We start from the raw sequence: 16,080 nt of genomic DNA, 5'->3' as shown, positions 1-16,080 counted from the left end.
TATGCGTGGCCATGTAAGAGCATTTCGAGGGGCAGGGCGGAATCTCCCCACTCTCGGCCGTACCAAGGCATTTGGGGGTAAAAATAATATTTTTCCATTTGATTTTGCTCAATGAAAAGAATTAATAGTGTGAAGTAAACCTACCTCACGAAAGTGGAAACTATTTATATAGAAGTATGCCTTTTAATACCTTATCTTAATAAAATCTCATAAAGTTTACTAGAGTATTTCAATAGCGTAATAGAGTACGGTAGTGAACTAGAACACAAGTGGGGACGACCGATTATATTTGTATACAAAATATCAGAACGTCTTAGTAAAATCTAAGAACTATACAGTAAATACTTCATTTACAAAATGTCATTTAATTGTCTTAGACTTGATAGTTAATTTGTTTGTACATCAACCACTCTCCACTTATGTTCTCTTCTCTTCAATCTTCTTGACCTTCTGCCGCCAGATATTTCACTTCCAACTGATGATACATACTACTGATATCTATCAATATCAGTAGCACACACTACAGTACCGTTAACTCATATTGTTTGACTATCATAAAAATTAAACCTGAAAATTAATAAACCAACAGAAAAAAGTAGGAAACTACATATTGCCATACAACCTACATATCGACATTCTCATATTTATTTGCATTTGTCTAATAACACCGAAATTCAACAATGTTCTAGTGAAGAAATTTTCTATAACAATCGAAATAAGTATTAAAAATTAGCCGTTAAAATGAGTTCAGTGAAACAGTGCAAGTGCTGAATAGAAACTTTGTTACAGAGTCATATATTTAAACCCAATTGATGCTGCTTGGAGGTAGTCGACAGGAAACCCTGGACCCAGGTTTCGTGCTACTTAGCACTCGTCAGCAAGGTGTACCTGTAATCTTGAGGTAACTGGTGCTCCCTGACGGATTCGATCCCGTGTCACCCAGCTTCACAGTTAGAGACGTTATCACTGAGCTATCCAGGCCTCGACCAACCTCCTGTAGGACTGAGATGTAATCACGATTGATTGATCACTGGGTGGTGACCAATGTCATGTGTGTCCACCATAGTCGATAGCATTCGATCTGCATAAATAAGGACTTGACACACATGACATTGGTCACCACCCAGTGATCAATCAATTGTGATTTAAACCTAGTGATAATTTTCTTCTTAATTGGATTCGCTTAAAAATAAAAAAATCACCGATATTACATTTAACTTGAATTCACTGTATATAGAGAGATTGGAAAAAATATTTTCAACCGTTTAAATCAAATTCACTATGACATGATGTTAGAAGAAAAACATACTATGCTGATTAAATAAGGAGGTTATTTACAATAAAATAAGTTAAGCAATGTTGGATGGTGGTTAGCAGTAGAATCCAGGAAGAGAGTTTCGTCCTGTTTGGGACTCGTCAGCTGGAGGTATCTGTATCTCAGAGTTCATGTCCACTCTAAGGATCGAACCCAGAACCACTAGCCTCAGACGCTATCGCATTATCCAATTAGCTACTGAGTCCCGATAACCACTTGCTTGTGCAATGGAGTGAAGTTTAATTTCACTTGGTATGAAGCGAACAGTATCGGGTTCGAGTCACATAGTGAACATCAAATCTGAGATAAAGGTACATCCAGCTAGCGAGTCCCAAATAGGACAAAATGCGCTTTCTGGATTCTATTGCTAGTCACTACTCATCTTTGTTAATAATACTTGTGAATTAAGGCAATATCGAGGGAGTCCGTACAGGATGAACACATGTTAATAAGAGACTGATCAATTGCAGTTCTAAACATCAATGGGAAGATTGAAGTAGAACAATACCAAGTGAATTTAAAATAGATTAAGATGTTCAAAACATTTTAAGCATCAATGAATCTTTTCTAGGTTTGTATAAAGTATTGTAATAAATATGATGAAATTACCAGACTTCTGTTCTATTAATACAAAATAATGCACTTTATATAGAAACAATATATTCAAACTAAGATTTAAACCACATTCTATATAACATTAATAAGATTCCATATTTATATTGAAACTTATTGTTGTCTACGGATTCATTTCAATGAGTACATCAAATATAGTTACTCCAACAACATGATCAGATATTTCTGTTGTCATACAAGGTATTGCTCAACTTTTCATTAGTTATTCTCATTTTATAATGAATATATTGTTGAAGTGTATTTCACTTTATGTCTATAGTTAACATTATTGAAATAACCTTAAATATCTTTCTACTTATAATGAAATGATAAACCATTAAAATAGTCCTTCATTTAATCGAATTTTGTCATTCATCAAAACAGATAATTTATCAATTAAAAACATGAAGTTCAGTGAACGGATCTCTTTTTTTCAACGAATTTATCATCAAGCTGTACAATCGTATATATATATATGACAATTTTTTTTTGTTAAAGTACCAATTCCGTGAGGAAATGTGAAGACAAATAACCAAGATAACGTAATAGAAAGATTACAATACTAGATTGCGTAAATACAAATATTAACAATAGATTTAGTGAATATAATATGATGAAAATGATTAGAATGTTTTTTGAAATCAGAAGGGTTTCGTGGATATTATAGTAATTTCAGTGGTTGAGATCATGTGTCAATTGAAGCTAGATCACCATGGAAAACCTGGAAGTACTAGACGGCCGTTTCGTCTCATTACGGGACTCGTCAGATAGTTACTCACTGAAGACATTGGTGGATGTGTCGCTCAATTTCGTGGACTGATTGAAGTTAGATCTTAACACTGTTGGATGCCGGCTAGCTCAATAGTCTAGTGGTCAAGCACTCGTGCGCGAGACTAAAGGCCCTGGGTTCAAATCCGGAGAGCGGGATTGTGGATGCGCGCTGTTGAGGAATCCCACAATGGGACGAAACGGCTGTCTAGTGCTTCCAGGTTTTTTCATGGTGGTCTAGCTTCAATTGACTCATGATCTCAACCACTGAAATTAAAATGTTTTTGTTAAAATAATTAAAGTTCATAGGGGTGTCAAATAATCAATTACAAACTAAAAACGTTTCTTAAAAAAAACCGATAACCATCATTTACTATATCTTGTTAGTCAGTATAAATATTCAGATAAAATAAATAAGAAGAAACAATGTATATCTTATAGTGAATATATTACATTATCAGAAGGGGGTTTTATGGAGGTTTTAGTAATTTTTATAGTTAGATTTATGAGTTGATTAAAGGTAGACTACCATGGTAAACCTGGAAGCACGAAATCGATAGTTCCTGTGTTCGAATTCTACGAATGGGATCGTGAATACACAGTCCAGTGCTTCCAGATTTTCCATGATGTTCTAACTTTAATGAACTCATCAATTCAATAACAGAATATGATACAGTTTATTAACTTACTTTTCATTTATATTTATTCGTTTACTGGATATATGACAATACGTTTTAAGAGTAAAACTAATGAAAAAAACAATTTTTTATGCCGAATAATATTTCGTTAAAAAAGAAAAAAAATAGAAGAAAAAAGAAAAGAAAAAGAAAATCATTCCAATCATATTGTATAAATTTACTATTCAATAGGTTTGAATGTTCTTCCAATTCTAACCAATCAAAATTATTTATTTTTATTTTTTTAATTTTTTAATTTTTGTTTATAATTGATATTTTAGTTCACTTGGTATTGCTTTGCTTGAATCTTCCCAAATAGGATGAAACTCGTGTCCTAAATTCTACTGTTAGTCACTATCCATAATATTTGACAAGTAAGACCACACCTTTTATTTGAATAATTATACTTTATATTGATTAAAATAAATTAAAAGAACATATTCAGACGAAATAGCTTTCCAGTGTTCCCAGGTATTCTATGATTGTCTAGGTCATGAATAATATATAATTGATAAGGATTAATTTTTTTTTTCTAGTTTCATTCTAATTGTTATGGTGATTTCATTAAACTATTTGAACATTCGACAGGTAATCAAAAATAAAAACAAAACAACAAGACAAAATGTCACCTAATTAATTCGTTGTAAATACACATAAATATTTGATCAGAAGGGGTTTTGTAGAGATTTTAGTAATTTCCCAAGTTTTCCATAGTGGTCTAACTTCAATTGACTTATGATTTCAATGAATATTTGAATTTATTTATTTTTCAACTATGTAGAAGAAGAAAAAATTTTTAAAAAAATTTATTGAAATGACCCTGTTTTATGGATAAATATTAAGTGATTGGTTAAAAAATAATACCCTGTAGTAGTTGTTAAGAGAAAAATTAAAAAAACATACGCATTGTGTTAGATATACAGTGGAAATTTATTATCATTAATTAGTAGTTAAGTAAATTTACATGAAAAGTAAGTCATGTAATGTATTATACTTGATTTTAAATGAACTTTATATCGTTTCTTTTTTTCTTTTTGTTTTATTACAATAACTAACTTGATAGGATGATGATATCGCATTTCTTTTGTTAAGTATGTCTTAATGTAGATTTCAGTTCATTGTTGTTACTTGATAAATATATAATTTAATAGTTCAGATTATGTGTCAATTGAAGTTAGACCACCATGGAAAACCTGGGAGTAATAGACGGTCGTTTCGTCTTATTGTGGGACTTCTCAGCAGAGCATATCCACGATTCTGCCTAGCGAGATTCGAACCCGAGACCTTACTTACTTACTTCTACTTACTTACTTACTTACTTACTACTTACTTACCACTTACTTACTTACTTACTTACTTACTTACTTCACTTACATACTTACTTACCTTACTTACTTGCTTACTTACTTACTTACTTACTTACTTACTTACTTACTTGCTTACTTACTTACTTACTTACTTACTTACTTAATTACTTACTTACTTACTTACTTACTTACTTACTTACTTACTTACTTACTTACTTACTTACTTACTTACGCCTGTAACCCTCCCCCATTTGGAGCGTAGGCCACCGACTAGTTTTCTACAAGCCACCCTGACCTGAGGATTCCTTTCTGGTTCTATCCAATTCTTGTTCATTTTTCTCATGCCTATCTTTATTTCCCGGCGTAATGGGTACTTTGGTCTTTCTCTTGTCCTTTGACCTTGAGGATTCCATGTAGGGGCTTGTCTCGTGACGCAGTTGGGTGCTTTCCTCAATGTGTATCCTATCCACCTCCAGCGCTTCTTCCTGATTTCTTCCCCCACTGGGATCGGGTTTGTTCTCTCCCATAGTAGGTTGTTGCTGATTGTGTCTGGCCAACGGATCTGAAGTATTTTGTGTAGATAGCTGTTAATAAGCACTTGTATCCTGTGGGTGATGGCTATCGTAGTTCTCCAAGTTTCAGCCCCATACAGTAGAACTGCTCTGACATTTGTGTTGAAAATTCTGACCTTGCTGTTGGTTGACAGGTGTTATGAGTTCCAGATGTTCTTCAGTTGTAGATAAGCTCCTCTTGCTCTGTCGATCCTGGCCTCCATGTCTGCATCAGATCCACCGTGTACATTAATGATGCTGTCCAGTTATGTAGAAGTTTTAACATCTTCCAAAGCTTCTCTGTCAAGTGTGATTCCATTGCATGCTGTGTTGTATCAGAGAATCTTTCTTTTCACTTTGTGTATATTGAGACATACTGCTGCTGACCTATACCTATATATTGAATTGGTGTTAATAATCACTCGTTAACGAATAGGTTAATTTGGACGCCGCCTTGTGTAAAACGCTATATAAACACGGTTATTTTTAAATACTTATCTTTTTTTATAGGTAAGCAGTAAAATCCAACATAAGGCCCCGTCGTGGCGCTGCAAGATAGTAGGGACAAACGTGCTAGCCAACTTAAGCGGTCGACTGAGATAGGACTAATTATCCACTCCGTTTTATCCTTGATTAAATCAGTTTCCAAGTCGGGGCTCACTTAACTTCATCTGGCTATGCGATATGTATATTTATGTATAAGAACTGCAGACGTTCTTTGTTCTATGTAATTCATGTACGCAGATATATGCAAAGGGTATATGCGTGGTGTCGTACAAAAGAAACGTTAGCTGAAATACTGTTTGCCCTATATCTAATAAAATCAGAGGCCTAATCTGTCAGGTCCAAGACAAAGTAAAAGGATATGGTAGCAAATACTAGGAAGCGACGACCAAATACCTCCCTTGAAAGAATTCTTATTCTTATGTGTGTATCAGGAAGTACTAGAGCAATAGCCACAAGATGAATGACATAATTCATAAATGAAATCCTAATACTGAATTTCTCATCTATAATATATGAAAGTCTTTTCCGTGCGATTAAAATGATCAGTAATATATACCAAACATAAAATTATCATCAGATGGGTTTTGTGGATATTATAGTAACTTCAATGGTTAAGATCATGAGTCGGTTGAAGCTAGACCACCATGGAAAATCTGGAAGAACTGGACGGCCGTTTTGTGACTGGCTTCACGAGGTATATCCTGGAGTTCTAGTGAGAAGTAGTGACCAGTGGAGTTCAACCGGGTCTGTTGTGAGATAGTAACTCACTGAAGACAATGGTGGATGTATTGCTCAATTTCGTGGACTAGTTGGAGTTAGACATAAACACCGTTGAATGCCGGCTCAGTGGTCTAGTGGTTAAGTGCTCGCGCGCGAAACCAGTAGGTCCTGGGTTCGAGGTCGTGGATGCACACTGCTTGAAGAGTCCCACAATAGGACGAAATGGCCGTCCAGTGCTTCCAGGTTTCCCATGGTGGTCTAGCTTCAACTGACACATGATCTTAACCATTGATAAAATTATCATTTTATTGTATAGATCTATAATATTCATGAATATTTCTCTTATTTGTTTGAAAACAATTTTCATAGAGTTCATATCTAATCCATGTCAAATTCATTATACTATATTATATTGGATTACTGGATATATAATTATGATAATATTAGGATTTTTTATGTTGAATCAACTCAATTCCATTGAACATCATTGTCAAACTTTATATAAAAGGATAGAAAAGAAAAGTAATCTATATAATGTTTCTGATTTACCATTTATATTTATTGGAGGTCATACAAATACAGGTAGATTAGTTTTATTCATTATGTTATTGATAAAAGTGTAAATACTGCCATACTATTTTATTTGTTAATATATCAATTCAATAATGACATGCATTGATTTAACTAGTTATGACCAATATGATAATATTTGAAATTCATTAGTTACTCCTCTTACTCCTCATGGAGAAGCATAGACACTCACCAGCATTCTCTGCCCAACTTTGTTCTGAGCAATCCTTCATTCATCTGGTTAGTGTTTTTGGCGAGTTAGTTTTCTATGGAATGAGGTCGCTAACTTTATGTTCAACCCTCCTCCTTTATCCGAGCTTGAGACCGGCAGTAACCCCAGATGGGCTCCAGGCGAAGGACCGATAGTTATTTGCTAAAAAACGTTTAAATGTCAGTACCATTAAGAAATTACAAGCCTTGGGAAATCAGACGTTAATCTGATCACTTCCCTATAATATTTTTCCAGGTACTGATCTAATGGGAAATATTCTAGATACTCATTCAATGGTTCGTTGCAGACCTAAACCAATTATAACAAAATTCTTATTGCGATACAGAAAGAACAGACTACATTCAATGGAGCGATTAGTAGAATCTGGTATCACTGCAGCCGTGTTAAACAATGCTGTGGCTGCATTTATTGCAACAATAATCAAAGAAATGGGTCCAAGGACACCTAGATTATGCCACAGTGATCTAGAATCATTTGATTATCTTGAAGACTTAAATATCTTGTTTCCAAAAGGAAAGTTTATTCACATCGTCCAAGATGGAAGAGCCACTATTGCTTCAGAAATAGCGTAAGTTCTCAAGTAAATTTAATTTGCTTTATATATATTTAAAATGACCAATTGTAACGCAGTGGTGATTAATCTCATATAGCTGATCAATTTTACAGAGTTATGAGTTTACATTAGTGACGTTCCATTTTCTATAAGTTGAGTTACACATTCTACACAATGGGATTCAGCCCTGATTTTAATATTCCTTTGGGGTTCGTTATGAATAACATGCAATGTTCAAGAATATAACACAGCACAACTTATAAAAACATGCTTATGATAAAATGTCATTGTATCTTGAAATGGTGGAGAAGATTTGTAGCTCAGGTGGGTGATTTTGTTGGTCTTGACCAAAACCATCCAGTTCAGAGAACAAAGCTCCATCAAAGTGATTGTATCATTTAGGTATGATATATTACATAATTAACAGCTTCATTAGCTGTTAATCTAAAGAGTTTAGTCATTGCAAATTCATAATTATATTTATTATAATTACATATTAATGGAATTATTTTATCCACTAATATTCCCCATTATTATCAATCTAATGATAATGTTTAATAAAGACAAATCTACAAATAAAATCTACATTCATCCCTTCATTGTTTATTTTTCAGTAGAAACATCAATTCTAATTATACATCTGAAAATATCACAGAAGCAATTTTAACTTGGGATGATGTAACAACACAAACATTAGAGGATTGTGAAAACATTGGTAGTGAAAAATGTTTAACTGTATGTTATGAATGTTTAGTATTGAATCCACTCAGAGAAATCCAGAAAGTTCTCCGTAAGTACATATTTGTATTTCGTAACTTTACTAAGTATACACAAAAACAATCACCAACTATATATATATATATATATATATATATATATATATATATATATATTCTGCTTAGAATCCCACCAATTTAATTTGGGCATCTGATTACTTAATCCAAAGTACATTATTAAGTGTATGTCATTAATATTTACAGCTTTCAGTATTCATGAGTCTATTAAAGCCACACCAATATTGAGAACCTGGAAAGCTGGACAGCCATTTCGTCTTGGTATGGGACTCTTCAGAACTGCTCATCAACGATCCCGCACTACAAGATGCTACAAATGGGGCATTCGGTCTCGCTCACGAACGATTAACATCTAGTCTACTGAACCGGCATCTAATAGTGTTTATCTATAACTTCAACCAATCAAAGAAATTAAGCCACTATCCATGAGTTTAACTATTAAACTACTACAATCTCCACATAACACGCTATCCGATAACACTGATCATATGCTCACTAGTGACTGTCTTCAAGATTTATTTCATGGTGTTCTAGTGAGAAAACGTGACCAGAAGATTTCAACCGCGTCTATTGTAAAGGAAGTTGTCTACAAAAAGCAATAGTGGACGGGCGCACAATATCATGGATTGATCGAAATTATACACTGAAAAAATTAGACGCCGGCACAGTGCTTTGGAATTCAAACGTTTGCGAGCGCGACCGAATGTAGTGACTTGCAGTCACGTCTGCGGGTTATGGATGCTCAATACTGAGAAGGTACATGATAAAAAGAAACGGCTATTCAGTGCATTCCGGTTTATCATAGAAGTCCAGATTCAATCGACTCATGAATTCAAATATTAAATCACAGCAATCTCCACAAAACACCCCTCATCATAACATTCGATATCTCAATTGAGAATTATCGTTTCATCAGCAGATAATCAGGAAAGACATTTCAATAAATAGATTCCATAGTTTATAGTAGCCAGAAATATAATTTGTGTATCACAATTTAAGGTATAACAACTTATTACAATCACATTTAATCTCCTCTCTGTCGATGAATACATTGTATTTATCTACAAAATCAGAGAAAGCAACAATGATTACATTCAATTATTAAAGTAAATCCAACTGATAAACCTGCTCAATATCCACCTAATTACAGAAAAATACAGCCAAACTGCAAACTGGACATTTTGGAAGAGTATAATGATGAGATCATCAAATTTTCAACAAACAAACACGTTTAGCATTAATCATAACATTGAGGATTTGGACATCAGATTTAGGCAAAATGAATTATATGAGTAATTCAAACCAAAAATGCCAATGAAAAACACACCTATAAATACGAATCACTTTCATATTGAACAGTTCCATCCCAAAATAAATCAATCTTCCTAACAATGTTTTTCAATTTCCCTCTTCGAAAATTATTTCCCGTACTTATTTCTGTTTCATCGATATTCTACTTATTATAAATCAGTAGTCTCAGTTGTATTTATCAATTTGTGTCATTTGGAAATCTTAACGAGTTACTTCTTCAAAATAAACGAAAGTACGTTAAGATTTACTTCACTACTTTTAATTTTTACGAACAGATTTCTGAATAATTGCTAGGCTAAATCTCCCTCATATTCTTCAATTCAAACTTGATTTGATTTGAACCACCTTCCCATGTTCTTTTAATAGTAGATTATTTTCCATTAAGTAATTCATAAACACTTGACTCATCTTTTCATCACTTCTATAATTCTAGTCAGTCCTGCATTTATAACCATAAATCCGTGTTTATTATTAAAACTTTCCCATGACAATAGTTCCAGCTATGTTTGCTTAATCTGAATAGTTCACACTTGAGTGTCTTCGTATTCCGACTACAATATACATTTGGCAATAAATCTCCCCACATTCACATAAACATATAAAAACATGACGACATTTTCTAATGTTTCACTCAATCAATCACTCACCAGTTCAAAATCTCTTCAGCCTTGTATCATTTACGATTGCTTATACATTAATTAACAATTACACTTTTTCATTTTTAGACTTTCTCGAATTGCCATGGGATGAAAAACTACTTAAGTATGTAAAATATTCTCTTGATAAGTTCATATTAAAATGATAGGTCAGCAGAACGATTTTTGCATATGAGAAATTATACTGAAGCAAATAAGATAGAAACTTTCTAAGTAGGAAATAAAATTGTTACATGGATATCTCAAACATTGAAGAATAGGGAGAAGATATTGTTCAACATCACATTCAGCTATATTAAACAAGAAATTTCCAGTTTCAATGATTCATGAAATGCTTAGAAGATGAGGCGATAAAGGTACTAATCAATAAATCGAATGGACTGAAATAGGTAGTTGTGAAATTTGCAGACGACATGACAACCAGTTAGAAAGTTCACTTAATATTGATGAGAATTCCAATAAACTAACAGTTACTGATTAATGTAGAAAGGAATGTTTTTATTAATATGTAAAAGCAAAAGTAAAAGAAATACCGTAAAATTTAGAAATCGATGAAGAAGAGGGAAAAACATGTCATTTGTATCACACATACGTCACAGCCATGATGATGACGAACTTAGGGTGAGCAAACATATAAATAATCAGAGCTTTCACAAGTCATGTTTCACACCATAGCTTTCGTTACATTAACGTGTATGTGGAAGAAATGCACGTAAAAAATTAGGTTATTTTAGTAAAATATAGAAAAGCATCATTCATATTTATGTCCAACCAGTTTTCAAATCCAACATTCGTTTTTCTATGTCATTTGATAAATCATTTCATGATGTCCATTTTCACTAAACACGGTTAAGTGGTTTACAATCCAGTAGCTATTCACCACAGTTTCATCACTACTTCAATCATGGATATGCGATATCACTTGTGCAGACTGGCACCATCCTACGAATATGAATGTGATTTTAACACACAATCATACTATCAAACTAACTTCTAGAAACTCAAGTCACGTTATGCAAACTCTCCTCCTTCCATCATGGATAGTTGCAATAAATAGATAGTTGTTCATAATACGTCCTTCATTTTGAAAACAACATCAAATCAGACTCAAATGAATCATTACAAAGCAATCAGGTGCCACGTGTATGGGAGAAACTACTTATGAAACAGGAATATTCAAGGCAAAACAGTTTAGTTTAGACATGATTTACTTTGAACATATTTAATTTGTTCTTGCATTACAATTTAATTTGTTTCACGTTATTTCACATATCGAATCCGCAGATATGGAACTGACTCCAGTCGAACAGATCAACTAGTTCACAACAATTCTCTAGATGCATGGTCAAAAGCAAATTCACTCCTATCAGAAGAACACATCGAATTCATGAATGAAAATTGTTTGGCACTAAAACAGTTGGGTTATCTTACAGATGAAATCCCACCGAATTATGCTACAATCTGCAACATCTAAACTATTCTCAAAAAAACAAATAGTCAGTAACAAGTTGAAATATGATACCTTGAATTTGTATCTATGAGAAAACATCTCTATTCATTAGTGTGCATTGTGTGTATTGTGTTTATTGTGTTTACGTAGAAACTGTATTTTTGTACACATTGATGTAATAAATATGTGATTTCATGGGAAGAAATAGTCGTTTGACATGTTACAACACAGGGTTATTTTCTAAGATAAACAATAAATAAATTGTATTGATTTACCAGTATTGTCACTAAGCGAAATCATTTTCGTTTCGGTGAAATAAACGACAAACCGACTCACATGAAAAGCTTCCTTCAACAATCTTCCTTCAAACATGAATGGAATAACGAATTAATAGATTGAGAATTTACAGTTATTACTGAAATAATAACAGAAATCTGGAACATTAATGCCAAAAAGAACAAGTATTCACTGCCCTTTCTAATGATCACAAGAAACAGGAAAGATTCATTAAAATCATTCTGAAAATCAACCCTTCAATCAAGAGGAAAAGCAGAGAATTAATCTGTTTATATAATTTCAAATTAGAATGAGATGTAGCAATTACTATGAGTATACAACATGAACTTGGTTAAAAGTTAATTTGGATACACATAACAAATATTGTTGAGTCAATGACCCAGGAAACTCCAAAATAATTGAATAGGAGATGATAGGTTATCAATTCACAGTGAAGACATTTCTCGATAACTAAGATTATAAATAATCTCTAATGATCAGTAAGCAACTAGACACTTCAGTGATGAAGAATAACGTGAGTTTACAATCAAGCTACATATAGAACGAAGAATTGTGAAAAAATTAATTCGAAAAACTACTGATGCTATCGAACAGACGTAATAAGGGAAAAGTAATTTGACACTGTGATAGTGAACACTCGAGTATTTAGTGATAATTCGCTTTCGTTACATAAGAGATTACTGGGAATCGATAGGGCAATGACAAATAAGATTGACATAATTAATGCATGACATGCAATACGACCATATTCAATATTTGAATACGTCAACTTACTGACCTGTTACAGAAACGTGTTTCGAATAGTTCACTAATGTAAGGACATTATACTGTACATATTACAGTATAGAGGATATTAAATGAAATCAAAGGTAGGTTTAAATATTTCGTGTACGAATTGAAGTACAATGGTAAAAATAAATCAATCCACTTAAAATATATAAAAGTTAAATGGTCTTCCAATTCATAATAAAATCACAGTACCTGATGAGAAACAAACCGCTCAAATACGAACTAAATTGTCTGCAATGCAACATCAACCTTCATAAAATATTTCCATTTTCCAACGTCAAAAATAATACGAACTAATGTAAACTAAGAAAACTACGCGAAACATCTAGGTGAAAATACGCAACATACACTTTATAATATTCTGTTGTCATTTCATCCATACATTACATGATGGATATCAACAATTCAAAAGTAAATAAAATCACACAATGTCGAGCACGTCTCACACATAATATCAATCCATGAAATGAATTAAAACGGTCTAACCGGTTACAACTATGTACCTGAAAATCATATCCAGATATGATTTCAATGCCAGAATATTCAGTGGAACAATCGTTTTATTCACTAAATCCAGATCAGGAAGATAAAACAATGCAAGTAACAGTATATGTATATTTATTGACTAGGGTACAGACATTTAGCTGTAGTCATCAATAGCTGAATCAGTGTAGAAGTATTACAGAGCCTAACAGCAGTCATAATTCGTCACATAACACTCATCTCAGCATCATTTTTCGTAATGTTCACATCGTCTACAACAGGCTCGTCCACCACTTCCACATCCTCCGTTTTCTTTTCACTCTTCGCTCCTACCGGATGAACCTTAAGATCGTCCTCCTCATCCTCATCCTTTTCATCATCATGATTATCTTTGTCTGCATTCTTCACTGATTTATCAACCTTCGCATGCTTCTCCTTTTCAGCAGTAGCGGTAGTAGTGTCATTTGCAGCAGCACAAACATCATCATATAACACAGTCATGCAGAGTAGAAACAGTGCCAACTTGAGGAACATGATAGAATAGTTGAACAGATTGAACGTTAACTACAAACGAAATGATTTCACCACTACACATAAGCATATATATGTACGTGTATATCATATGGACACACCGAATCGATGGTAAATCGAACCAACTAATGTTAGTGTATGAAACGTGCAATTGAGCATTTTTGATCAAAATATCTGAAAACATTTATTGGAAAACATAGTTGTCATTCTCATGAATCGATTTGACAATCAAAAATATTTTTCACCCTACAATGATTTTCTATTGTTTTTCCACTAGTAAGTTCAGTCTTTTGTTCTGAATAGAAATCGCCATGGTAAGGCGTGCTGAAAAGACTTTTGGCGTCAGTATTTTATGCTGAATATTTGATGTTTAGTTTATGTCTACGGTTTCTTCAGATTAGACGATTGTGCTTGTGGTTAGTTGGTTGAGGTTCGTTCAACGTTACTGTAGAATGTAATTTAACATATTACACATTGTTCAATGGAGTACTTTGAAAATCTTTTTAACAGAACACCCAACCACAGACATTAATGTTCTAGTGTTGAAACGAAAAATATCGTCTTCGAACTTGTTTCTAAATATACTGGATCACGAGAGGTCGATGAACCACATAACCGATCAAAAATTTTCAAGAAGTTTCTTTCCTTTGAATTACTTAATTAAAGTGATATTAAAAAATCTTAGTCCCCATTGGTAAGCTGACCAACAATGTGTAGACATCAATATGATTATGTAACAGAAAGTCATAAGAAAGCGAAATAGAGAAGAAAGAGCGTTGAAAAATTATTAAGGATTATTTATCAAACATTTATCATCATGTCAGAGAAGAGCTAGTCACGCTTTTCTTCTGCTTACATCGGTCTGGTGGAAAACATATAATGCCTTGCACTTGAACTTGTGAAGACTTTTCTTTCTTGTAATCGTAAGTTCCGAGAAATATGTTCAGAAAAGCTAATAGAAACTATTTCAGTTCTTCCCACATACTTGCTACTTGAGGTACATTCGCATTCATATCTGTAATTGAAGTTGACTTTGGATTTATATTTGTCATATTCATTTTGTTTAATGATATTTTACATGCCTCTCGATTGCTTTGCTACTTCAGCCGCTCTCATCCAGTCAAGACGATCACACTGAAGTATGAAAGAATTAATTAATTTGGATTTTTATAAACCTTAATATATAGTGGAAAAACGATGAAACTTGGATATATATATAGGGAAACACCTCATAAAAATTAGGTGCCCCAAATTATCAAACAAAATGAATATGACATAAACTAAACATCAAATATTCAGCATAAAATACTGACGCCAAAAGTCTTTTCAGCACGCCTTACCATGGCGATTTCTATTCAGAACAAAAGACTGAACTTACTAGTGGAAAAACAATAGAAAATCATTGTAGGGTGAAAAATATTTTTGATTGTCAAATCGATTCATGAGAATGACAACTATGTTTTCCAATAAATGTTTTCAGATATTTTGATCAAAAATGCTCAATTGCACGTTTCATACACTAACATTAGTTGGTTCGATTTACCATCGATTCGGTGTGTCCATATGATATACACGTACATATATATGCTTATGTGTAGTGGTGAAATCATTTCGTTTGTAGTTAACGTTCAATCTGTTCAACTATTCTATCATGTTCCTCAAGTTGGCACTGTTTCTACTCTGCATGACTGTGTTATATGATGATGTTTGTGCTGCTGCAAATGACACTACTACCGCTACTGCTGAAAAGGAGAAGCATGCGAAGGTTGATAAATCAGTGAAGAATGCAGACAAAGATAATCATGATGATGAAAAGGATGAGGATGAGGAGGACGATCTTAAGGTTCATCCGGTAGGAGCGAAGAGTGAAAAGAAAACGGAGGATGTGGAAGTGGTGGACGAGCCTGTTGTAGACGATGTGAACATTACGAAAAAATGATGCTGAGATGAGTGTTAT

General features: G+C 33.3%; 1 protein-coding gene across 1 annotated transcript; it reads left to right on the top strand.

The window, feature by feature from the left end:
• Positions 1 to 6,912: 6,912 nt before the first annotated feature.
• TPST1_7 (Protein-tyrosine sulfotransferase 1) lies at positions 6,913 to 16,062 on the top strand (the record flags this gene model as incomplete). Its single annotated transcript, XM_035733105.2, has 4 exons — positions 6,913 to 7,039; positions 7,494 to 7,827; positions 8,427 to 8,547; positions 15,745 to 16,062. The coding sequence occupies 4 exons, from the start codon at positions 6,913 to 6,915 to the stop codon at positions 16,060 to 16,062; spliced, it is 900 nt and encodes a 299-aa protein (XP_035589561.2).
• Between the last annotated feature and the right edge of the window lie 18 nt (positions 16,063 to 16,080).

Source organism: Schistosoma haematobium, chromosome 2, assembly GCF_000699445.3.
Source record: "Schistosoma haematobium chromosome 2, whole genome shotgun sequence".
Taxonomy (NCBI): Eukaryota; Metazoa; Platyhelminthes; class Trematoda; order Strigeidida; family Schistosomatidae; genus Schistosoma; species Schistosoma haematobium.
Note: the sequence above shows the minus strand (reverse complement) of the source record. Positions and strands in the feature narration are given on the sequence as shown.